This window comes from Apium graveolens, chromosome 4 (genome assembly GCF_009905375.1).
Source record: "Apium graveolens cultivar Ventura chromosome 4, ASM990537v1, whole genome shotgun sequence".
NCBI lineage: Eukaryota > Viridiplantae > Streptophyta > Magnoliopsida > Apiales > Apiaceae > Apium > Apium graveolens.
In genome coordinates this window covers 171923771-171951146 of record NC_133650.1, presented here as the reverse complement: position 1 = coordinate 171951146, position 27376 = coordinate 171923771, and the positions used below count along the sequence as shown (strand labels likewise).

The 27376-nt window shown below is 32.7% G+C and overlaps 1 protein-coding gene across 1 annotated transcript; it reads right to left on the bottom strand.

The window, feature by feature from the left end:
* Positions 1-9116: 9116 nt before the first annotated feature.
* Positions 9117-12129, bottom strand: LOC141719151 (uncharacterized). The gene is made up of 6 exons (XM_074521532.1): positions 12037-12129; positions 10350-10454; positions 10104-10202; positions 9646-9732; positions 9408-9562; positions 9117-9281 (listed from the first exon to the last, which is right to left on the bottom strand). The coding sequence occupies exons 1-6, from the start codon at positions 12127-12129 to the stop codon at positions 9176-9178; spliced, it is 645 nt and encodes a 214-aa protein (XP_074377633.1). The 3' UTR covers positions 9117-9175.
* Between the last annotated feature and the right edge of the window lie 15247 nt (positions 12130-27376).

The window sequence follows — 27376 nt, the reverse complement described above, 5'->3', positions numbered from 1 at the left end:
AATCAACTTGTGACCTATAAAACAAAAATATTCTACAGATGTACTCTAGAAACACACAGTTCTCTAACAATATTAAGATATAAGATTACAAGGAAGATAGGGAATGTCTCAAAAAGAGTATTGTCGTTAACCATGTTCTAATCCCATCATCCAAACAGCACATTAGTTGGATAAGAGGCTTTGTCACTATGAACTACTAATTCAACAAAATAACAGGGCCAGCCACATAACTCTCAAACGAGATCAGATTCTATTTACAAAGAGCAGTGAATACATATTATATCCAACCAATAACATCTACCACCAAAGTTCAAGTCACCAACATATCAAGTAACATCCAGATAGTTATTGTTCACTAAAAAAACAATGTAAATGATTGATATTAAACTAAGAACACATAAGCAAAAATTAGTTAAGTACAAGCCACATATCAATTACCCGCTCATAATACGCAAACGGACCATATGCTGCCACAAAACACCGACAACAACCATTCCCATCATCACCAACCTCCCAAACCCCTTAAAAATGCCACCTCTACAATAATGCCTCAACAAATATACAATCACACATTCATCCCTTTACTTGACTTTATAAACCTGTCTTTTCCAGTTGCTTTCCAGTATCCAGCCATAGTAGCTCTGTTGGATCGTTTCCCGTTCTGATACTTATGATCCTTAGGGCAGAAGAAGAACCACTCATTATCAATCGAATGCATCAGTGACATATCTGGAATCACATAATTAAGAATTTCAAGAAAAATGATAAGTAATCAACCTTAAAATACACAGATTCATTCAACATGACAAAACTCCAAACTTTCATATTGCCAAAATAAAAATCCCAACCTTTTTTTCGTAAGCAAAGGATCCAAACTGCGCCATCAAGAAACAAACAAAACCAAAAATTAACAACTAATAATGTACAAAAATCCTAACTTTAACATCAAGAAACAATCAAAACAAAAAATGAACAAAAATGTATAAATGAACACAACTTTAATATGAGAAAACCTCAGTCACGTATCATTACACACCCAAAATAACAATTTAACTATAACTTAGCTGACCATATAATTACAAAAAGGAAAACACACACACACACACATTTAAAGGAAAAGGGGGTTAATTAACAGGAAAAATCAAACTTTAACATCAACAAACAAACAGCACCGAAAATTAACAAATAACAGTAACGATGCATAAAAATCATAGGTTTAACATCAGGAAACAAAGAAAACAAAAAAAAATTAAGAATATATAAAAAACAAAACTTTAACAAGAGAAACAAGAACAATGCACTAATAGATGAAACAAAACTAAATCACACATCAAGACATACTCAAATCAACCATCTTCATCAAAATATACTCAAATTTATTTATCAAAACAGAATCTTGAACAAATACATAACTAAAAGTCAGAAAAAAAAACAAATCACAAAATTAAAAAAAAATTAGGGTTTAGAATTTAAATTTCCCCAATTTAAAACTAAATAAAACTAAGAATTCGAGTTTTGTAGCTTACTTATGTACCAATTCGAGCTTTATATCTTCGAACAAATTAAATAAGCTTCCACTTGAACGAATCGGATCAGTGATAGTAGAACTTCGGAAAAATTAAATCAAGTTGAACATCTGGGGGAACTTCTGAACCTTTAGTGAAAGATTTAAGACTTTCGGTGGAGGGAGGGAGAGAGGGAGGGGGAGAGGGAGAGGGAGAGAGAGGGAGAGAGAGAGAGAGAGAGAGAGAGAGAGAGAGAGAGTTTCAGTCGAGGGTGAGGGTGAGGGTGGGAATGAGACCAGAGAGACTAAAAGTTAATTTTAATTTAGTTTATGAAAAGGGGGGAAGAATTGGCAAAGGAGGGGGAATCTGAAAATATTTCGCTAAGGGGGAAAAATTGAAGTAGCGCGCCCTGATTTTTTTTGGTAATTTTAGACATCAGTTATTAGATAACCGATTTCTACAAATAACATAGACATCAGTAAAACACGAGATGATGTTATTGCTTATTTTAACATCAGTGGCAACATCAACCGATGTCAAATGTATGATGTCTATTCAACTTTTTCTTGTAGTGTTAGGATTGCCAAAGACAAAGTAGAATCATGACGCTATCTGGGTAATCATTGACAGATTGACCAAGTCAGCACATTTTCTCCCTATCAACGAGAGATATTATTTGGAAAAGTTATTTAAAATGTACTTGGATGAAATAGTAACCAAGCATGGAGTTCCTGTGTCCATTGTTCAGACCGGGACCCAAGATTCAATTCAAGATTTTGGACTAAGTTTCAAGAGTGTCTAGGAACCAAGCTAAACATGAGCACTTCTTATCACCCTCAAACCGATGGTCAAAGTGAGAGAACAATTCATACAATAGAAGACATGTTAAGGGTTTGTGCTTTGGATTTCAAGGGAAACTGGGACGATCACCTACCGTTGATTGAGTTTTCCTATAATAACAGTTACCATGCTAGCATTGGAATGCCACCCTATGAAGCCTTATATGGACTTAAGTGCATATCACCATTGTATTGGGACGAAGTAGGAGAAAAGAAGTGTTAGGACCTGAGCTAGTTCAACAGACCAAAGATGCAGTGACCTTGACTCGAAAAAGGTTGGAAGCAGCCCAGGATAGACAGAGGAAGATTATGGATTTACATCGAAATGATATGAATTTTGAGATAGGGTCATTGGTATTTTTGAAGGTATCACCTTGGAAAGGGTTAGTTCTATTTGGACAGAAGGGTAAGCTCAACCCCAGGTATATAGGGCCATTTGAAGTTTTGAAGCAAATAGAAAAAGTCACTTACGAGATAGCGTTACCACCACAGTTGCAACATATTCATAATGTATTCCACGTATCCATGTTGGAGCCGTACATCCCTGATTCAAATCAAGTAATTGAGTATGAACCAATCGAGCTTCAGTCAGATTTGTCCTATGTGGAACGACCAATCCAAATTCTAGATCGTAAAGAGCGAGTCCTTAGAAATAAGTCTATTCCTATAGTTAAAGTACTTTGGAGAAACCCTAGGGTAGAAGAGACCACCTGAGAGTTCGAGTCAGATATGTTTGACATATATCCTCACTTATTTAATTAGTTAAGATTCTGAGAAATATTTTTAAGGGGGAAGGATATAACGACTCGTATATTTTTGTATTATTTAAAGGTATAATTATTACGTAATTAATTAAATAATTGGTGTATATTGATTCTGACAGCTGTGTTTTGTTTACTATTATTTATATGTGATTGCTGGTCTGCAAGGATTATTCGTGTAATTGTTTGTTGAACCATATTACTTTTGATTCACTTTTAAAAGTGGTTTTATGGCAAATTTATTCTCATAAATATTTGGATTGTCTCTAAAATTGTTTTTATGATTTTATAATTTCAATAATTATTTTGGGATTTTATAAAATTTAGAAATCAATATTTCATTAATTATTTATTCTTAAATGATTTTCTGATTGCATTTATTTGTAAAATCAATAATTAATTCAGAAATGCTTCAAAAATTACAAAACTCATATTTTATTAAGTTTTTAACATTCTGAGAATTTTAAAATTATTTTGGAGATTTTTGGGATTAAATTCATCCGCATTGTTTCATTTAATCATTAAAATGCGGGTATAAATTGTGTTTCAAAACTTATTTAAAAATTGTGAAACTTATGTTTTATTAATTTTGAGATATTTATAAAACTTTAGAGTTATTTTGAGATTATTTTGGTGGATTCTCGCGCGCGGTATGTATCGTCAATTTTACGATTCGGTGCTATAAATCGTGTTTCAGTCTAGGAAATAGCCACGTGTCCCTTTTATTGCACACGCGGCTTAACAGGAAGAAGTGTGGTAGCTAAAATTTGTTTTTGTTGATTAACATCATCTCTTTCTCTCTCGTCTCACCCTCTATGTCTCTCGACTCTCTCTCCCCTGTCTTTCACATCTCTCGATCTCCCTCTCTCTCTCTGTAGGTCTCTCTCCATCTCTCTTTCTTCCCTCTCTCTTTTCGTTCTTCTCTTCCTCGTCTTTCTCCTCCGCGATTTCGGGCTTCCGGCCGCCGCCCCTCTCATTTTCCGGTATCTTGGCTCCCTATTCAGTTTTTTTCCAATATATATATGTATATATATGCGTGTGTGATTATGTGTGTGTGTATGTAGCTGTGTGTGTGTGTGTGTATTAGTGTCAGTGTGTGTGTGTGTATTAGTGTCAGTGTGTGTGTGTGTTTTTGTGCGGCTGTGTTGGTGGTGGCGCGTTTGTGCGCATGTTATTGTTTCTGTGTGGCTTGGTTTGGGTTTTTGTTCCTGTTCAGTTTTGCCGGTTGCAAAATTAAAATCATTATATTGATTTTAAAATTTTTCTGTAGTCCAGCGTGACAAAGACCTAGCTAGTCTCTGAGTTCTGGTATAGGTTTGTAGTGGGATAGACTGATCAGTTGTCCCTTGGATTCGTCTAATTATATATCTGATTATGATTTAGTGGTTCCCGTAACAGAATGATGATTTTGTGTTTCCTGTAATGGAACAGTGGATTTATAAATGAAAATAGCATGCTAAAATTGGACTCTGGTATTTACACAACACACAACTGATGTTACGTTTTATAGAGCATGCTAGTTGTTGATATCCAGTTTATACCTGTTTTACATGTTTTTATAAACGAGCTAGAATTTCTGTTCCTATACTATTTTTGTACAAATTGCTTTACTTGTTATTCATGTAGTGGTACTGTTGAGCAATTGATTACTCACCCTTGCAACTTATTTTGTATATATATATATATATATATATATATATATATATATATATATATATATTACAGATTCCTGAAAGACCAGTCAGACCTTGGCAGACTAGAGTGGCAGCCCCCTCCTGCCCCGGCTCCTCTGAGGTAGTTTGTATCAGACCATGAGGTCTGATGAGTTGCTGTAATAAGTTAGAGTGTCAGGTTGTTGAATAAGTTATTGGTATTATTGTAACCTAAATAATACTTGAACCTGTATCAGATCTTGGTTGGGGTAATGTTATTATATTAATGTTAAATTAGTAGTTTATATTTGTGGTTTGTCATATTTTGGTGACGTCAGCTCCTGACCCCGGGGTTGAGGCCGTCATAGTTCTCTAAGATTGCAGCTCCGTTAACCAAGCTAACCAGGAAGAACGAGAAATTTATTTGGACTTGGAAGTGTAAAGAAAGTTTCCAGGAACTGAAAAAGAGACTAGTGTCAGCTCCAGTACTAGGACTTCCAGATGAGACGGGAAACTTTGTGATATATAGTGACGCTTCTCTAAAAGGTTTAGGCCGTGTATTGATGCAACATGATAAAGTCATCGCCTATGCCTCCAGATAACTAAAACCTCATGAACAAAAGTATCCAGTCCATGATTTTGTGTTGGCAGATATAGTTTTTGCATTGAAATTGTGGAGACATTATCTGTATGGAGAAAAGTGTGATATTTACACGGATCATAAAAGCTTAAAGTATATATACACTCAGAAGGACTTGAACATGAGACAAAGAAGATGGTTGGAGTTAATCAAAGACTACGATTATTCTATTAACTATCACCCAGGTAAGGCCAACGTGGTGACAGATGCCTTGAGCAGAAAAGAGAGGCTGAATATGGTTCAGATTGCAAAAGAATTAGAACGAGACTTGGAAAAGATGGAGATTGATGTTCGAGTACCAAAGAAAGATAAGGAGCAATTATATGAAATTACCTTTCAACCATCATCGATGGATAAGTTAAAAAGATGTCAAGAAGGAGTTATGGATCAAGAATTGGATAATCCGACAGGAGAAGAACTGTGTACCCAAAAGGATAACCAAGGTATGTTTAGATTTTATTCCAGAATTTGGATCCCCAATGTGACGGAACTGAAGAATGAAGTTCTACATGAAGCGCACAACCCTCGGTTTTCTATTCACCCTGGGACCACTAAGATGTATCAAGATTTAAAGAAGAACTTCTGGTGGCCAGGAATAAAGAAGGATATTGTAAATTGGATTAGTAAATGTCACGTGTGCCAGACTGTGAAAGCAGAACACCAAAGGCTGAGCGGATTGTTACAACCCTTAGAGATTCCCCAATGGAAATGGGAAGAGATCGCAGTGGATTTTATAGTAGGATTGCCAAAGACGAGAGAAAATCACGATGCTATTTGGGTAATCATTGACAGATTGACAAATTCAGCACATTTCCTCCCAATCAATGAAAGATATTCTTTGGAAAATTTAGTTAAGTTGTATTTGGATGAAATAGTAACCAAGCATGGAGTTCCTGTGTCCATTATATCAGATCGAGACCCGAGATTCAATTCAATGTTTTGTACTTAGTTTCAAGAATGTCTAGGAACCAAGCTAAATATGAGTACCGCCTATCATCCCCAGATAGACGGTCAGAGTGAGAGAACCATCTAGATAATAGAGGATATGTTAAGAGTTTGTGGGAAACTGGGATGAACACTTACCTTTAATTGAATTCTCGTATAACAATAGTTATCATGCCAGTATTGGAATGCCACCTTATGAAGCTTTGTATTGACGCAAATGTAGATCACCATTGTATTGGGATGAAGTAGGATAAAAGAAAGTGTTAGGTCCTGAGCTAGTTCAACAAACCAAAGATGCAGTGACCTTGATTCGGAAAAGGTTAGAAGCAGCTCAAGATAGACAGAGAAAGAATGTGGATTTGCATCGAATATATATGAACTTCAAAGTGGGATCATTGGTATTATTGAAAGTGTCACCTTGGAAAGGATTGGTTTGATTCGGTCAGAAAGGTGAGCTCAGCCCAAGGTATATAGGACCATTTGAAGTTTTAAAGCAAATACAAAAAGTCACTTACGAGATAGGGTTGCCTCCGGAGTTGCAGGATATTCATAATGTGTTCCACATATCCATGTTAAAGCCATATATTCCTGATTCAAATCAAGTTATAGAGTATGAACCAATCGAGTTTCGGCCAGATTTGTCCTATGTGGAACAACTAATCCAGATTTTAGATCGTAAAGAGCGAGTCCTTAGAAATACATCTATCTATATAGTAAAAGTGCTTTGGAGAAATCCTCGAGTAGAAGAGTCTACATGGGAATTAGAGTCAGACATGCTTGATAAATATCCTCATTTGTTTAGTTAAGTCAGATTCTGGGGACAGAATCTTTTTAAGGGGGGAAGGATATAACGACTCGTATATTTTTGTATTATTTAAAAGTGTAATTGTAGAATATTTAAATAAATAAAAATGTGTACTGGTTTGGTCAGTTGTGTGATATTTTTTTATTAATTATATGTGGTTATTGGTCTACAGGGAATATTTGTATAATTAATTATTAAGCCGTATTGTTTTTGTTTCACTTTTAAAAGTGGGTTCTATTACAGATTTATTTTTATAAATATCTGGATTGTCTCTAAAAAATTGTTTTATGGTCTTGTAATTTCATTATTATTTTTGGGATTTTATAAAATTTACAAATTAATATTTCATTAATTATTTATCTTTAAATGATTTTCTGATTATATTTATTTGTAAATTAAGTATTTAATTCAAGGATTCTTCAAAAATTACGAAACTTATATTTTCTTAAGTTTGGATTATTTCGAGAATTTTAAAATTATTTTGGAAATTTTTCGGATTATATTTACCCGCGCGATTACCCGTTAAATTGCAAAGCTCGGCTATAAGTTTCATTTTATAAATGTTTTAAAATTTCTAAGAATTATGTTTCACTACACCATAAAATGCCTACTGTAACACCAAAAAAACGTTGCATTAGGGGGTAAATATGTTGCTCTTGCCCCACTTTTAAACTCAGGTAACATTTTCTTAAAGATAGGTTTTTCCATGTTGCCTTAGGGGTCTAAGGTAACATCTTTGGTGCCTAAGGCAACATTGTGTTTTAACTTGTTTATATGTTGCCTTAGCTTGCTAATGCAACAGAAAGAGAGATCAGTTGTAACTTATTTTTTATGTTACCTTAGAGTTTTAAAATGTTTTTAAAAAATGGGCCCCACGGGGGGACCCACTAGCTGACATGGCAAGTGTGGGACCCACAGTGCTGAGTTGTCTTGATGACGTGGCAAGTGAGCCCATAGATCCTAATGTAACACTTTAAAAAGTTGTTGTAACACTATAACTAGCCTAATGAAATGTTTTAATTATACTATGGTAATAGTTTGGGAGGCTATTGTAACACTTTAGCACAAAAAAATTGAAATGCTTATTCTGTAAACTGAAAAATCCCAATTATACAAATTCATGACTGCAAAAAATGCATCCAACCCAAACATTAAACTAGTTCACATTCTTTACTTAACAACAGCCAAAAATTATAAATTTTAAAAAAATACTAGAAGCCAATGCTTGAATTTGCTTCACTTTGTCCTCGACTCCACCATCCGGACCTTTCTCTTGCAGAGAAGAGTTTTCTTTTAGGTGAGAAGCCAAAAATATCATGAAGAACTTCGTTGTCCTGTTTCCATGAAAGTACTTTGTAATAAGAACCTTTAATCATTTATAACTCAACAGAACAGCCAACAAAATCACCTGCAAGAAAATGCAAGAAAATCACCTGCAAGAAAATGCTTCAGAATATTGAGCTATTCAAGGCAAGCAGAAATGAGGTCTGAGAAAATATAGAGATTAACAGATCAAGAAACCTCCATCAATAAGCAAAAGATGAACCTGTATCAGTTGAGACCAAGTCGTTGTGTTTAAGGACTCTCCACCAATCTTTATTGATGTCTCTGGACTATAACCATCCTGGTTAATTAAACCACATATCAATAAATCAGCCTTTACTCACTTAAAAGAATAAAGAGATAAAGAAGTGGTAAATAAAAAACCTCTAGATAGCCCAATATATCACGGAATACATTGCGCTGATTGTTGAGATCTTTCTTTGCAGAACCTTTCAGCTAATGTTTATGCATATGGTACGTGTTTAGAAAAAGAAGTGTACGACTATTAAATTATTGATTGACAAAATGAAATTAGCAAGTTTAATACTAAACAATTAAACAATCAACATTTTATGACCACTAGTGTAATTAACAGCACAAACTAAAAAGGATAACTTATTTCTTATTCCATGGACTTGCTGTTATTCTCAAAAAAAAAAAAAATTAAAGTCGTAAAATGATTTGAAAGGCAAAACTTCTTTGTTCTTACTTTTCCTGATCTAAAAGGTAACCATACATCTGAGACTTCTTAAATGCAGTTTCTGGAATTTTCTTGTTTAGATGCTTCATTGCACCCCAAAGTGGAGGAGTTCTGTGCAAAAAATAGGTACCAATTCATTAAATATCAGAACAAGAAACAAAAGTTTAATGTTATTAAAGAATGCATGAAGTGAAAAAAAATTGAGGAAGAGTAAATTATTGTGTAATCTAATCCAACCTGGTTATAGGCACGGTTAGGCAGAAGTTTAAGCACGCCTTCTTGCTTTCAGTTAGAAGTTCTTCTGCAGCAAGAAAGCAACAAACAACACTAGTGTGGCAGGATGGATTGGTGCCCTTGTCCCCGATCAGCCCATTGTAATAGTAAGCTGCAGCCTGAAAAAGTTTAAGCATATCTATTAGTAGTTACTTGTGAAAGAGAAGTCGTAGATTATAAGGGATGTCTGCAGCACGCGCACCTTTGCTTCAAGGTATTTCCACTTGATGAACAACAAATGCTTCTTTCCGTTGCCGTAGTTAATACATTTCGTCAAATAAAAATGAGCCTGGCACATAAAGTATATAAGGTAATTTAAGTTTAAAAAGTTTTAACATTGCAATTTCCATATTAAAACAAAACATAAAGGTATACGTTATTTTATCATTGATAGCTAATGCTTTGACCCTCCTTTTCAATTATCAGAGGAAAACTAGCCTAGTTTGACCTGGACACAATTTTAGTTCTTAGTTGACCATAATTTCTGCAGGAATCCCTAACGCATTGACCAGTGATGTTCCTACCATGGCAGATAAAACACCTATTAGGATCATTGAACTTTTCTAATGATATAACTAAAAGAACTCAATAGTATAATGATTTAATAGAAGAACTTTTCTAATGATTTAATGGTTACCAATGTTGCAGGCAGGTGCATACCTGTCCTAAGTAGCTTAGTTGTTCACAAGCTAGCCTCCTCTTAACAGGTAAAGTGATTTTTTTACTTTCAACAGCTACACCAAACTGCACTTCAGTTCCCTGATGATGTTATGGTAATCAACTTGGAGGTAATGATGCTTCAGCAGATCATATATTGAACATATGCTGATAATTGTAGAACAATCTAAAAAAACAATCAGGTTTATCAAATTGATCATGGGGCTGAAAAGGGTAATGATGTGTTACCTGAGCTAGTGCTTGAATTGTTATGGTAATCAATATTTGATGCATAAGAAGCATGCAGGAGATCACTGTAACATGCAGAAATGACTTATTTAATAGTCCGTACGACTGTACCGAGTAAATAAGATCATCACATAACAATTACTAACATTCACTGGTTTGCTGCAAATTAAAAAAGTCACTGTTAAGTCCAGCTCCTGAAGTGATTAAAAAGAAGTCATTTTTTCTTCCTAATACTACACAGTTGTTGCATCAACTTAAGTATATGCCTAACATACACATGCACCCTGAACAAATTTAACTTAACCAGTTTTGTAAGGCATATACCAGAATCTTGGATGGTTTCTAATATATATGCCCCTTGCAGTGGAGTAGTAGTGACTATAATTCCCAAGTTGTGTGCTTTAAAATTTTGATCTTGCTCATATCTTAGGCAATAATTTTTAAGAACATATGTGAGAGCCTGATTCATACTTAGCTGACACATGTGAGGCAATAATTTTGATCTTGCACACATCTTAGCTGATCAATATATGTAATTTTATAAATTAAATTTATTACATAACATATAACAACTCTATCTTTTAATATCAGCTGGTAGAATGCAACGTACACAAGTTTTCCACGACATGATTTCTCGAAGTTTATGTTAACTGTTGGAATAGAAAAAACAAAAAAGTATTTTTCAAAGCTGACCTACACCAGAAATAATCCCATGTGGAGTTACAATATGCTTGCTAGCTATCCAGCAGTGGTCATGATGAAGGAGGCTGCGATCTCTCAGAGAGGGCTGCTGAATAGAAGTTAAATATCTTCAGCATAGTATGAAAATACACAAGATAAAGCAACTCAAACTGCTAAGCTACATTGCTACCATGGCAGGATGGTCAGACCTACACCTACTAGGTCAATAGATTTGCCACCATGCTGATATGAACAATTTGCAGGGTGCCCTCCAAATATTAACATGGAGTATTATATAATAACATGTATAAAGTAGTATACATGAAACTGCCTTTAACAGATAATACATGGGAAGATTAGCACAAAACTGCCTTGAACAGGAACAAATTAGCACGAAAATAACAGAGGGAATAATAGACAACAATTAATCTCAAGTGCGGCAACAATCAAAGTTAAAAAAATCCACCGACTGCCTCATAATGTAGGAAAGGTAAATGTTGGATCAACCAATAATCACAGAAATGGCAAGTTTTCTAGAGTTAAATTGTTAAACACTAATCTAGCATTCAGAAATAACCAACCCTTTTCAAATCATTGGACTTCTTAGAGTTGCTTCCCTGTCCATCCCAAAATTCTAAAGCTAAATAATTACATTATTAATTTCTTCATTCTGCATTAGATCGTATTATTACTGTTTACGAGACAAATCGAACCTAAGCCTACTCTGTTTTCCTACACTTAACCGAATGTAAGTCAAATAACAAAAACATCAACACACACAACACGGTATGGTTTACTCCATAGTACTACGTCTACATAACATCCATTTTACTAGCTTTTGGATATGGTCAGGACAATATTATAACATCATACACAACAAATCACTCGATCAAAACTTACAAAAACTTTAAATCAACAAAACCCATAACAGAACAAGCAATCACAATTAAGCAAGCATCCCATTTCAATAAACATACAACATAGCTAAACTAAAATTAAAATATACTTGTTCCGTATGATTCTTAAGCTCCTGTATCTCCTTTCCACTTTCCTTAGCAAATTTTACCACTTCCACTTTAAAACTCTCCATTTCCTTCATTTCAAACGCAAAAAACCTATCCTTCTCTTTATCCAACTCCTCCAGCTCTTCACTCTTCAAAACCGTAGTTTTCGACAAAATGAGTTATAACCAAATGAATTCAATAAGTGCATCTCAGCCAACAACTATAACAATGTTATTACGAGAAACAGCTAAATCGACAAATAAAAAAACCAAAAACAACCTGAATTGTTGCGAAATGTCTGTATATTCAGAATCAAGGAGATCAATTCGAGATTTAATCGACAAAATAACGAAATACTTAGAAGCAATCTGTTGTTGGAGATTCAAACACCGATAATCGGCTAATTGAATTGAAGAGATTATGGAAGCTAACAGTTGAGATATGAGAGAGAGATGAGTGTACTCGAAATTTGGGCGGTCGTCGGATACAAGAACCAGAGAGATGGTTGGAGTTTGAGATTTGAGAGAGGATTGTGTGAGTTTAGGGTTATTGAAAATTTGGGCGGCCTTTTACCCAAAATTTGGGCGATCTTTTAGTTAAAATTTTGCCCCGTTTTACAAAAATTTTACTGCCCAAAAAGTTTTATAAAATATTTTATGTTTTATTTTTTTAATAAATAAAAATTCAGTTATTATTTTATAAAAAAAATTATTATTTATTTCTATTTATTTATTTTTAAGAATTCGTATATATATACATATATATATATTATTTTTAAAACTTTTATATTAATGCTCATCTTAAAACATGAGAAATTTAAATTATTTTTAATTTTTATTACTTTTAAAGTTCAATTTTTAAGTTTTTTAATTTACTACTTTTAAAAGTTCCTATTTAAAATTTCATTAAATATTTATTATATCCACATGTAACTCATTTATTAAATTTGTATATCACCTTAAGTATTCTTATAAAATTAAGATTTAATTTAAAAAAATATTATATATATGTATTAATACTCTAAGGTAACATTTTGACAAGAATGTTACAAGCTGCAACACTTTTTACCTAGTGCAACATCACATTTTTGGCTAAGGTAACACAAAAAATACAATGTTGGATTAGCTCATGAGTATCATATCTAGGGTAACATATTAGGTAACATTCTTGAAGAGGGGTGTTGCGATAGGCCATCTATGGCGTAGTGTTTTATTGGTTTCGGTATACTTAGAAAAATTTAAAACTATTTTGAAGTTATTAAAATGGTCGAAATTACTTCGCAGTCGGGATAAAACCCGACACGTGTCTTATTAAAAGACACGCGGCGGTGCAAGGTTAACAGAAGGGGGTGACTCGATATGTTTTACTGATAAACATCAATGATCTCTACTCTCCTCTCTCATCTCTTGTTCTCTCCCGATCTCTCTCTCGTTCTTCTCTTTTTCTCTCCCTTCGATTTCTCTGTTTCTTCCCTGTTTTCCACTTTTCTTCTCCTGTTACTCCGGTTTTGCCGCTGCCGCGTCCTTTTTCCGGTGAGCTTGGTGGCTCCTGTTGGTTGTGTGTATGTATATATTTATATAAATTAGGTTGTGTGAGTGTTGCTGTGTGTGTTATTCCCGTGTCTCCCTGTGCCCTGTTTCCTTGCTGTGCCGCCTGTTTTTTGGCTGTTTTCCGGCCGCCCTGTTTTTCCGGTTGCGTGTATTGCGTGTGTGTATGTGTGTGATATTTGTGTGTTGATTGTTGTTCTGTGTTGCAGTTGGTTTGGTTCTATAATTTTAATTTGATTCCCTTATATTTCAGGAAATTGTATTAAAATTGAAAGGATATCTTCGATATATAATTTATTTTGGTATTTGTACGATTAAACATAAAATTAAGAACACGTAGATCCTCTCCATTAGGACATGAATTTAATTGATCTAAATCAAAGTCAAAAAGTCAAACTAGCAAAATCATTTCTTTCAAACATATAAAAAGAGATATTCTAGTTTTGCAAAATATCAAAATTATATCTTTATGGAATATATCTCTAAGGCAATATGATCAAAGAAAAATGATCAAGATATGATATTTCTTAGATCTGTGTTGCAACAGGAATATGGCAACATGCTCGAATAAGGAATATATCAGAAATATTCTTTAGAGGTCTCGTGCTATATCAAAAATATTTAACTCTTCGCTCTAAAATATATGTCTACATGTATCAAAAGAGTTTTTATTCAAAGTTTATTAATATTCATGGTTGGAATATTAATATTCAGTTCTGCAACTCATTTATTGTAACGCCCCCAAATCCGGGGTCAGAGGATTTGGTCGTCACTATGAAACCTCAATCCAAAAAAACATGTTGAATCAATGAATAAATGCCAGCAACTGAAATATATCATCTGTGACCCCAAACTACACCAAAGATCTTTTCAGGTTACAGTTCTAGAAACAAGATATTCAAATTCCATAAATAAAATTTTCACTTTTCTTTTAAAACTCTTTTCCACAAATTCCAACTAAATACTAACACGCTAGTATAACTTCGAAAAGAAGTATACTAGGCCCAAGTATACAATATACAACTGTAATATAATATGATATAATATAAATAACTTTATACAATAGAACTTACTCTAGTTCCGCAAATCCTGGACCAACCACCTTCAAAAAGCATCTTCTTTAATTTCTTGAAATATGCCGCAAAACAGCGCAAGCTAATCCTCACTGGAGGTTAAATTTGAAAACAGGAAAGTATGAGAAAAAGAAATGCTCAGCAAGTTCATTATAGCAAATATATGGTCGTTTTGTTATAAAACCGACGTCTGCATCTCAGCAGAACATTTAAAAATCATAATTGCTGAATCAAAAAATTTATTAAAGAATTAGATAATTGTTTCTCAATTGTATTCAAAAATCCTTTTATATTTTCGAGCGAAATGGTTCAGCAATACCTTGAATCTTGACGAGAATCAAACTCGTAAAACTGCTTTTACGGAATTATCATAAACAACAATAACAAGAAACAATGATTACAGACTGAACCATAACTTTATTCAACACTAAACTCTAGATATCAATACTCATTTTATTGTCCAATCAAATTAGATATCAATACAAACTTTGATGCTCACAACATCCCATACTGAAGTCAACATCAATCATCTATATTAATACCACCTTTGATATTTAACAACAAAGTAAGTATCAGCATAAATTAGAAACTGAATCAAAACTGCATTTCACCTTTAATCCAAAACAGAAACAGTTAATAAAACATTTATTCTATGATTATCAAAATAATTTAGAAATAACAGTTTAGATTGGAACCAATTATATTTCATGTTGTTCCTGATGATCAGTCACGAAACAGCACAGGTATCCCGCAGCTATACCGTAAATATAGGTAATACCCGTATCCCGCAGCCATACGATACCTATAGGGCGCCAGAAAAGGCATATATTCGCCTTGAAAGATATTACAGCTGGACCGAAATCTCGATCACCTACGCTGTAACCAGTAACCATCCAATCTTAAAACCTTTTTATTAAAAAGGGGGTCATAATAATCGACACCCTTATAAATTTTTATTCCCCCATTCACTTGGGTAGGAATACTCGCAACCAAATCATTTTTCTCAAAATCCAAAACATCTATAAATCCAGTAATTTGATAAGTAAAAACATTTAACTATTCTGAACATAGAATAACAGAGAGTACTTGCATAATAAGCATTTAATTCAACGATATGTAAAACATTTATCGATTCTAAACTGAGAATAGGGAAATAAGTACTTGCATAATGGGATTCAAAATAAATATCACTTGAACAATAAGTGATGAAAGGGATACTTGCCTTTGGTTTTTTTTAGCAGTTAGTCACACTCGCAGCAACGCAATTATCTCTGTCTAGCATCTCAACACATCACCGTCTTTCTATTTTGATAACTCACTGATATGCTGCTCTTGCGATTACTAGAAGCCATACATCCAATGCCATTCCATTTTATTCATCCAATTCCTGGTCCCGATCAACTCGAGCGATCCGTATTTATAATTACAAGATACAACCTTAATCGTCTAAATGATAATTGATCGACGAACTGCGCGTCAAAACCCTATCTTCTACCCATACTATAGCCCGCACATAATTAAAATAGCCAAACTCAAGACTTATGACCCACGTAGGCACGTAAGTCACATAGCATATAACATATAACTCACATATCACATAATTCATATAACGCATGACTCAGTTCGCTAAAAGATTCGACTCGGTACGTTTAAAACTGAAATCAGGTCCAAAATATGATTTATTGATCAATAATTGACTCAGAATGACTCGTAAAACAATAGACCTTTCGAAACAAAAGAATTTGGGTCTCAAAAGTATTTTTAATGAAATCGGAATATTTTTCTGAGTCTAGACGCGTTCATTTCGTATTAAACGGACAAACGGTCTATTTTCTACAAATAAAATAAGAATAATTCAACTAATAATAAAATTAAGTGAATATTCAATACCTTTATATAATTTTAAAAGGTCAAAATAATTTTATAATATTATTTGGCTCAATTATAAATAATTACACTTCATTCAACTATTCATAAATAAAATTAATTGATTAAATGAATTAATCAATTAATCAAATGAATAAATAATTAATCAAAACAAATTATAAATTATTGAATCAAATTATGATTTTCGAAAATAATAAAAGATAATAATTTGATTTTTTTTCAAAATAACGTCTTTGTAATACAGACTTTTCCCCGGGGTCAGAGCCCCTGAAAATCAATTCGAAACAATCCAATTGTTGTGTATATGTTGTGAACTTGATGATTTCATTAACAAAACACCTTGGTAGATTTTACTTAGTGAAAATGTAGCACTCGACGGATAAGGATTATAGTCCCGACGGATAACTCTATATAGTTCCGACGGATGATGCTTTACTTATCCATCGAGTGAGTAGCTTATGTAATAATAAGTCATGTAGCACATTCTTGCATACAACTTTGTTTAGATTCTGTAGTGGCATATAAGTCATGATGACTTTAATTAGATATGCAGAATAGGTTGATTAATTGCACATAGATGATGTCTTGTAATTCTGCATAAATGAAATGAAGTCAAATGCCAAATAGCTATCAACAGATGATCATCAAAGCTGTCGACGGATGATCAACAAAGCTGTCGACGGATGTTCAACAAAGCTGTCGATGGATGATCATAGACTCAACGGATAAAGAATTCAAACATTAGTCAAAAATGACAACACAGTCATATGCGCCAAATGTATGCAACAGGGATGTGGGAGCCCATTTGACAGGGTTTTGAGAACAAAGAAACATTGCCATTTCTATGCTAATATGAAGATGTTGACAGATACTGGAATAGAGCAATGAAGCAGCATTGTATTAGACTCGATGAGTTTTGTCTTACTTCATCTTGTCTTATTATGGTTTAATCTTGGTGTTATATAAACCAAGAAGTAGCAAATAGAACAACCAACTAAAACTAAGTATTTTTACACAGAGAAACATTTGTAAGCTGTATTCTTAGCATTTCTCTGTATCCTTAGTTATTCAATATTTGTAAGCAACTGTGAGCATTTTGCACACAGGGTTCTCTCGATATATAATATATATCTCTGGTGGAATCATTCAAATCCACCAGAAAGTTTTAAAGACTCCTGTTTTTAATTACTTGTGATTTGATTCATTTAAGTAACTATTCCGTATTGTGCTAATCAATTCACACTCATATATATATTTGAGTTAGAACATTTTTATTTCAAGAAAAAGTTTCAAGAATTCCATTCAACCCCCCTTCTGTAATTCTTGTCATATTGTTAAGGGACTAACACCAATCCAACTATATTCTAATAAAATCAATAAATTTAAAACACATCATAATTTATATGTGCACATATAAACATGCCAGAAATGAAAAATATGGCCAAAATCGATTTCTACAACAACTTTGAAAAATTATGAAATAAATATGTAAACACTAACATGCTATAGTATACTCAAATACGAAAGAAGAATTTCGAAATCGTTACCCAAAATAAATTCTGATCACCCTGAAAAGAATATTTGATGTCCGGAAAATATCTCCAGAAAAATCCGAAATTAATAGCCATAGAGATATACATGCTGAAACGCCATGTGGAGTAATCAACGCCGTCAAACTCCTTTTCTACACCCCGAAAGTAAATTAAAATCGAAAATATGCTCCGCAATTTTTTTCTCAAAACCTCGCAAAATATATACCTATGCGTAGGTACCGAAACGCTGATGATTTATATATATAACAATTGAAATTTGGATGTACGGTTTGAAAGATATGAACTTTTGAAAATTAAAAGTATAAAAGTATACGGGAAGAGGAGAGAGCAGAGAGGGATAGAGGAGGGAGGCAGTGGAAAAGAAAAGAATCAGGGGGAGGGGGTTGTTCGCTAGGTGGGTAAAGGGGGTGGGGGTGCTGGGTTTTTTTTGTTAACAGTAAATGTGTCCAGCAACGAACAAGGCACGTGTCTTTACTCTGACACGTCTAAAGGCTGATTTTTGACTCCCATTTTAATATATTTATGATATAATTTGAGAGCAAAATAAATTGAAAAATTACCAAAATAATTTCAGAAATTTCCAAATATTCAAAAACTAGTAAAATATAAATTTCATAATTTTTAAAACATTTTTGAATCTAACATCAGACCCACATTTTACGATTTAAGAAACAAACGTGCGGGTGAATATAATTCGAAAAATTTCTGAAAGAATTTTAAAAATTCTCAAAATATTCAAATACTAATAAAATATAAGTTTCATAATTTTTAAAAATATTCTGGATTTTAATATTGAATTTATACTTATATATTCGATCCAAAAATAGATTACTTAGCCGCTAAATAACTATAAAAATGATACAATTTAATACCAGATTTGGATAATTATCAAAACCGAGCTTCTTATAAAACACTCTATGATAAAATAATGTAAAAATATCCCGTCTCTCGAGAATACGGGTTTTATTGATCTACCGAAATGATTATCGTATCGAAAATTTTGCGCCGGGACTCGTACGGGTCAAACCGTACTCCGGATCGAAAAAGTCAAAACACGGAAAATGTTCAGAATAATCAGATTAGGTTAAGAAGGAGTTTTCCGAAGAGTTCCGGGTTGTAAAAATGCAAAAACGGTTGAATTTGGATGATTCCCAGCTTTATAAAATGGTTTTATAATTACTTGGAAAATAATTATTAAATCTATAAATCTTTATAAAATAAAATCATATAACAATCCAAAAATTACCAGAAAAATACCATAATTATCTATACTTTATTCTGGACATGTTAAAAATCAAAATACTTACACTTTATCACATATAAACACCCAAATATAAATATCAATCATCAGATAATTCACCAAAATTCCCATAATAATCACATAATAATTATTTATTGATAAAAATAATTGCACGCTATTTACTGGATATTACAAAACAGTTTCAATTTACCGATATCAATAAAATCAGCTTTCAAATAACTTTTAAAAATAATACATTTAAGTAAATATTTATAAAAATTAACAAGTATCGATATGACACTTAACCAATTTAATAACACCAACTCGTCACACAGGAATAAAATATCCACCATTTTATTCCTTCTAAATCATAAAAGCACACACATATATATATATATTCAAATATTAATTATAATATTTCTAAAAAAATACGGGATATTACAATCTACCCCCTTATAAGGATTCCGTCCTCGAAATCAGCAGAAGAGAGCACTAGGGATCTTCAGGCCAACTTTCCAATCTTGCATGCATAACTTTTCTTAAAATTTCAAATAACACTGAAATTTCTTATGCCACACAGTTATCACGGAAACTTTTCTCTGCACCATTGTTCCATCCACATCCTTTGACCAATTTCTCAATAGAATTACTTTTACTGATTGCGAGAAAGAAGAATAGAGAGAAAGATAGAGAGAAAGAAAAAGAAGGAGAGTAGAGTTAAATAGAGAGAGAAATAAAGAAACAGACTAACTTCGTTTTATGTCACTGATATTCTAATCGCATTGCAATCCACTATTGTTATCGATAATCCCATCACCTAGCCTTACTTTGACTTGACTAAGATAACTCAGCCCAACTTAATTGGCATACCTTCGAATATTTCAGATGATAAAATCATGGAATCTCAAAAAGTAAAGAATTTCGTATCATAGCAGTGTCCCACTATTGTGGTTACCAAATCTGAATTTTAGAGAAAGTATTGTTTAAATGAAAGAATAACTGAGAGATCAATATGATCAAATGAACTTGGTGTTGCGTGCCCAAATTAAGACACTACTAAAGGTTGTAATCCTTCTTGTAGTCACAACACACACAAGTGATGGCGTCCCATCCAACTCCTATCACACCAACAGGTATATCTTGAATCCCCTATAGTTAGGGTTGTTCATCTCAGTCAGAATAAAAGGATATGAAAGGAATTCAAAATCAAATGAATAAAACTGCAAAGATTTCAAAGCCGATACTTCTGAAGAAAAATGAAATCCAGAAAACAAAATTCTGGCATAAAATGAGCAAGTGGTGTCACATCACCAATAAACTATCCACCATATAAGAAAAGTGGAAGTCCAATATCATAACTTGACAGAGCTATTAAATCCTGAGAATAGGCATCATGACAGCCTCTGGCACATTACATGATTGAAATCGGGTGTTAGGGAATATATCCTCTAACAGATACCTCTTTTTGAGAGATGTCAAAAGAAGTTATAGAAAGAGAAGGTATTGCCAAAGTCTTAATAATTATCTTCTATTTAAACTCTTCTGTTGACTCGCCATCCGATTCTAGACACTTCTTCATGTTCCAAGGATATCGATAATCTTCATCATCGTCGAATTGTAGTAGCCTCGGAAGATTCCACAATAAAAGTTTGCAATTTCCAGTTGTTTTGTCCAGCTCAACACAACCATCTCAAATGAATACGCCTATCGTAGCTTACTCGTTGGTACTATATCCAATAGTCCAACAGGTGCTCGATATGAGCTCAATCATCCTTACATAACTATACACACTCCTACACACTCTCGTTTCTAGTTTACTATAACATCAGCTCTGATACCAACCTGTAACGCCCCCAAATCCGAGGTCAGGGGATTTGGTCGTCACTATGAAACCTCAATCCAAAAAAACCTGTTGAATCAATGAATAAACGTCAGCAACTGAAATATATCATATGTGACCCCAAACTACACCCAAGATCTTTTCAGGTTACAGTTCTAGAAACAAGATATTCAAATTCCATAAATAAAATTTTCACTTTTCTTTTAAAACTCTTTTCCACAAATTCCAACTCAATACTAACACGCTAGTATAACTTCGAAAAGAAGTATACTAGGCCCAAGTATATAATATACAACTGTAATATAATATGATATAATATAAACAACTTTATACAATAGAACTTACTCTAGTTCCACAAATCCTGGACCACCCACCTTCCAAAAGTTCTTCTTTACATTCTTGAATTATGCCGCAAAACAGCGCAACCTAATCCTCACTGGAGGTTAAATTTGAAAACAGGCAAGTATGAGCGAAAGAAATGCTCAGCAAGTTCATTATAGCATATATATGGCAATTTTGATATAAAACTGATATCTGCATCATAGCAGAACATTTAAAAATCATAATTGTTGAATCAGAAAATTTATTAAAGAATCAGATAATTGTTTCTCAATTGTATTCAAAAATCCTTTTTATATTTTCGAGCCAAATGCTTCAGCAATACTTTGAATCTTGACGAGAATCAAACTCATAAAACTGCGTTTATGGAAATATCGTAAACAACAATAACAAGAAACAATGATTACAGACTGAATCATAACTTTATTCAACACTAAACTCTTGATATCAATACTCATTTTATTGTCGTATCAAATTAGATATCAATATGAACTTTGATGCTCACAATATCCCATACTGAAATCAACATCAATCATCTATATTAATACCACATTTGATATTTAATAAAAAAGTAAGTATCAGCATAAATCAGAAACTGAATCAAAACTGCATTTCACCTTTAATCCAAAACAGAAACAGTTGATAAACCATATATTCTATGATTATCAAAACAATTTAGAAATAACAGTTTAGATTGGAACCAATTATATTTCATGTTGTTCCTAATGATCAGTCACGAAACAGCACCGGTATCCCGCAACCATACCGTAAATATAGGTATTACCCATATCCCGCAGCCATATGGTACCTATAGGACGCCAGAAAAGGCATATATTCGCCTTGAAAGATATTACAGCTGGACCGAAATTTCGATCACCTACGCTGTAACCAGTAACCATCCAATCTTAAAACCTTTTTATTAAAAAGGGGGTCATAATAATCGACACCCTTTTAAATTTTTATTCCCCCATTCACTTGGGTAGGAATACTCGGAACCAAATCATTTTTCTTAAAATCCAAAACATCTATAAATCCAGTATTTTGATAAGTAAAAACATTTAACTATTCTAAACATAGAATAGCAGAGAGTACTTGCATAATAAACATTTAATTCAATGATATGTAAAAGATTTATCGATTCTAAACGGAGAATAGGGAAAACAATACTTGCATAATGGGATTCAAAATAAATATCACTTGAAAAAAAAGTGATGATAGGGATACTTGCCTTTGGTTTTTTTTAGCAGTTAGTCACACTCGCAGCAACGCAATTATCTCTGTCTGGCATCTCAAGACATCACCGTCTTTCTATTTTGACAACTTACTGATATGCTGCTCCTGCGATTCCTAGAAGCCATACATCCAATGCCATTCCATTTTATTCATCCAATGTCTGGTCCCGATCAACTCGAGTGATCCGTATCTATAATTAAAATATACAACCTTAATCGTGTAAATGATAATTGATCGACAAACTGCGCGTCAGAACCCTATCGTCTACCCATACGATAGCCGACACATAATTAAAACAGCCAAACTCAAGACTTATGACCCACGTACACACGTAATTCATATAGCATATAACACATAAGTCACATATCACATAATTCATATAACGCATGACTCAGTTCGTTAAAAGATTCGACTCGGTACGTTTAAAACTGAAATCAGGTCCAAAATATGATTTATCGATCAATAATCGACTCAGAATGACTCGTAAAATAAGAGACCTTTCGAAACAAAGGAATTTGGGTCTCAAAAGTATTTTTAATGAAATCGGAATATTTTTATGAGTCTAGACGCGTTCATTTCGTATTAAACGGACAAACGGTCTATTTTCTACAAATAAAATAAGAATAATTCAACTAATAATAATATTAATTGAATATTCAATACCTTTATATAATTTTAAAAGGTCAAAATAATTTTAGAATATTATTTGGCTCAATTATAAATAATTACACTTCATTCAACTATTCATAAATAAAATTAATTGATTAAATGAATTAATCAATTAATCAAATGAATAAATAATTAATCAAAACAAAATATAAATTATTGAATCAAATTATGATTTTCGAAAATAATAAAAGATAATAATTCGAAATTGAAATAAATATTTGAGATTTTTTTTCGAAATAACGTGTTTGTAAAACGGACTTTTCCCCGGGGATAGAGCCCCTCAAAATCAATTCGAAACAATCCAATCCAACTATATTTTAATAAAATCAATAAATTTTAAAACACACCATAATTTATATCTGCACATATAAACATGCCAGAAATGAAAAATACGGCCAAAATCGATTTCTACAACAACTTTGAAAAATTATAAAATAAATATGTAAGCACTAACATGCTATAGTATACTCAAATACGAAAGCGGAATTTTGAAATCGTAACCCAAAATAAATTCTGATCACCCTGAAAGAATATCTGATGTCCGGAAAATATCTCCAGAAAAATCCAAAATTAATAGCCATAGAGATATACATGCTGAAACGCCATGTGGAGTAATCAACGTCGTCAAACTCCTTTTCTACGCCCCGAAAATAAATTAAAATCGAAAATATGCTCCGCAATTTTTTTCTCAAAACTTCGCAATATATATACCTGTGCGTAGGTACCGAAACGCTGATTATTTATATATATAACAATTGAAATTTGGATGTACGGTTTGAAAGATACGAATTTTTGAAATTCAAAAGTATAAAAGTATACGGGAAGAGGAGAGAGCAAAGAGGGATAGAGGAGGGAGGCGGTGGAAAAGAAAAGAATCAGGGGGAGGGGGTTGTTCTCCAGGTGAGTAAAGGGGGTGGGGGTGCTGGTTTTTTTTGTTAACAGTAAATGTGTCCAGCAACGAACAGGGCACGTGTCTTTACTCTGACACGTCTAAAGGCTGATTTTTGACTCGCATTTTAATATATTTATGATATAATTTGTGAGCAAAATAAATTGAAAAATTACCAAAATAATTTTAAAAATTTCCAAATATTCAAAAACTAGTAAAATATAAATTTCTTAATTTTTAAATTTTTTTTGAATCTAACATCAAACCCACATTTTACGATTTAAGGAACAAACGTGCGGGTGAATATAATCTGAAAAATTTCTGAAAGAATTTTAAAAATTCTCAAAATATTCAAATACTAATAAAATATAAGTTTCATAATTTTTTGAAATATTCTGGATTTTTATATTGAATTTATACTTATATATCCGATCTAAAAATAGATTACTTAGCCGCTAAGTAACTATAAAAACGATACAATTTAATACCAGATTTGGATAATTATCAAAACCGAGCTTTTTATAAAACACCCAATGATAAAATAAAGTAAAACTATCCCGTCTCTCGAGAATACGGGTTTTATTGATCTACCGAAATGGTTATCGTATTGAAAATTTTGCGTCGGGATTCGTATGGCTCAAACCGTACTCCGGATCGAAAAAGTCAAAACACGGAAAATGTTCAGAATTATCAAATTAGGTTAGGAAGGAGTTTTCCGAAGAGTTCCGGGTTGTAAAAATGCAAAAACGGTTGAAGTTGGACGATTGCCAGCTTTATAAAATAGTTTTATAATTACTTGGAAAATAATTATTAAATCTATAAATCTTTATAAAATCATATAACAATCCAAAAATTACCAGAAAAATACCATAATTATCTATACTTTATCCTGGACATATTAAAAATCAAAACACTTACACTTTATCACATATAAACACCCAAATATAAATATCAATCAGCAGATAATTCACCAAAATTACCATAATAATCACATAATAATTATATATTGATAAAAATAATTGCACGATATTTACTGGATATTACAAAACAGTTTCAATTTACCGATATCAATAAGATCAGCTTTCAAATAACTTTTAAAAATAATACATTTAAGTAAATATTTTAAAAAATTAACAAGTATCGATATAACACTTAACCAATTTAATAATACCAACTCGTCAAACGGGAATAAAATATCCACCATTTTATTCCTTCTAAATCATAAAAGCACATATATATATATTCAAATAATAAATATAATAATTCTAAAAAATACGGGATATTACAAATATGAATACTTGTAGTAATTTTTCCTGTTTCATAAAATCAACATTTCTTGGAGAAAATTATTCAAAAATACTCAAACACATTTCCTATCATCCAAATATATTTAATATATTAGGAAATATATTTTAAGTATTTATCCAAGTCAAAACATTGGTCAAAAGATCCATCTTCTTAATTTCAAGACCAATGGTATTTTTACTCGGAAGAAAAGACTGACATAACAGTTTTATTTCAGATAAAATACTTTCACATGCTAGAATGACTTGAAATTTGGTGTGGATCATTAATATGGTATTTTCTAAGTATGGTAAAAATTTCATAACATTTAAAGAATTTTTGTCCGGGCACAAAAATCGAGGCAGTTGGTCCCACAGTTGACAATGTTTGACCTAGTTACCATTGACCAAGATTGACCAAAACTTGCAGGACATCATTTTATATTATTTAATAAATTATCATATTTTTATGGTATTTATTTAGGAGTTTTTAAGGTGGTCAAAATAATGGTGTTTAATCCTTAATTAAGTGATTAAATAATGATTAAAAGAAAAAGGAAAATATATATTTTTTCAAAAATATCAGCTGAGTTTTTGAACCCATAAAGTTGTTTATCTCATACGTCAAGTTGCAAAGAAACACACTTTTCTTTCCATGTCATCAATCCAAGTGACATACATCATCCACCATCCATTTTCCTCAAATCTCCACCATTCAATCCACCCAACTTCTCCTATAAATAAACCCCCACCCAACCCATTTTCTTCAAGATAAAGAGCCACAAAGTTGCTGGGATTTTTTTAAGAAGTGCATCTCTTCATCTCTTTTAAACTCTATACACACACTTCTTCTCAAAAACCTTCTCTCTCTTCTATATACTTACATATATACAAGGTTTTTGAAACCCAAGCTTAGCTTCACCCAACCAAGCTTTATCCCACCAAGTGAGCTCATCCACTACCACTTCCTGGCCTTCCAAAGGGCTACCCAAGCTCAACCAAAGTCCCAAAATTCAGCCAAACCTCCGGTGAATTTTTCCTGCGAACTTTTCCGACCGTTCTTCAAAAGTGGTAACTTTTAGCTTATTTGAGTTCTTTTTATTTGAGCATTGTACTTAACTTCTCTACTTCATCTTAAGCTCTAATACAAGAACTCTTATAAATAAAGTTCTCAAGGGAAAAGAGAACTAAGATTCGAACTCGGAATTTGAATAAGTACTTGATCTTCGTAAAAATATTTTCAACAAGAAGATCTATAAAGATAAGTACTTAATCTCCAAGGGTGAGATTTTATTTGACACAAGTTCATGAGTTAGCCAATTATTTTCATGCGATTTAGTTGGATCTTGGCTAATAAATATTCGTGCATATAAAATAATTATGAAGCATAAGTTTAATCCCTTCTAACATCTTTAGTGTTCCGGGGGATTATAACTTGATCTAGAAACACTTCGTAATTTGTCAAATATCAAAACGTATTAAGTTCACGAGTTAGACAATTACTTTCATGTTATTTAATTAGATCTTGGCTAAAACATATCATGCACATAAAATATTACGAAGCATAGTTTAATCCCTTCTAACATCTTTAATGTTCCAGGGGATTATAACTCGATCTATAAACACTTCGTAATCATCCATTATTTAAAGACAAATCAAATCCACGAGTTAGCCAATTAATTTCACGCTCTTTAATTGGATCTTGGCTAACACATATCGTGTATATAAACAATTACGAGACATATCGTATAAGTCCCTTCTAACATCTTTCAGTGTTCCGTGGGGTTCT

Excerpts from the sequence above, each read along its gene's own strand:
- LOC141719151 (XM_074521532.1), bottom strand. The coding sequence starts at position 12,129 with ATGAAGGAAATGGAGAGTTTTAAAGTGGAAGTGGTAAAATTTGCTAAG. Across the intron at positions 10,455-12,036 it reads TTAAGAATCATACGGAACAA|TCGTACGGACTATTAAATAA; the intron begins GTATATTTTAAT and ends TACTCGGTACAG. Across the intron at positions 9,563-9,645 it reads GGAAATACCTTGAAGCAAAG|GCTGCAGCTTACTATTACAA; the intron begins GTGCGCGTGCTG and ends AAACTTTTTCAG.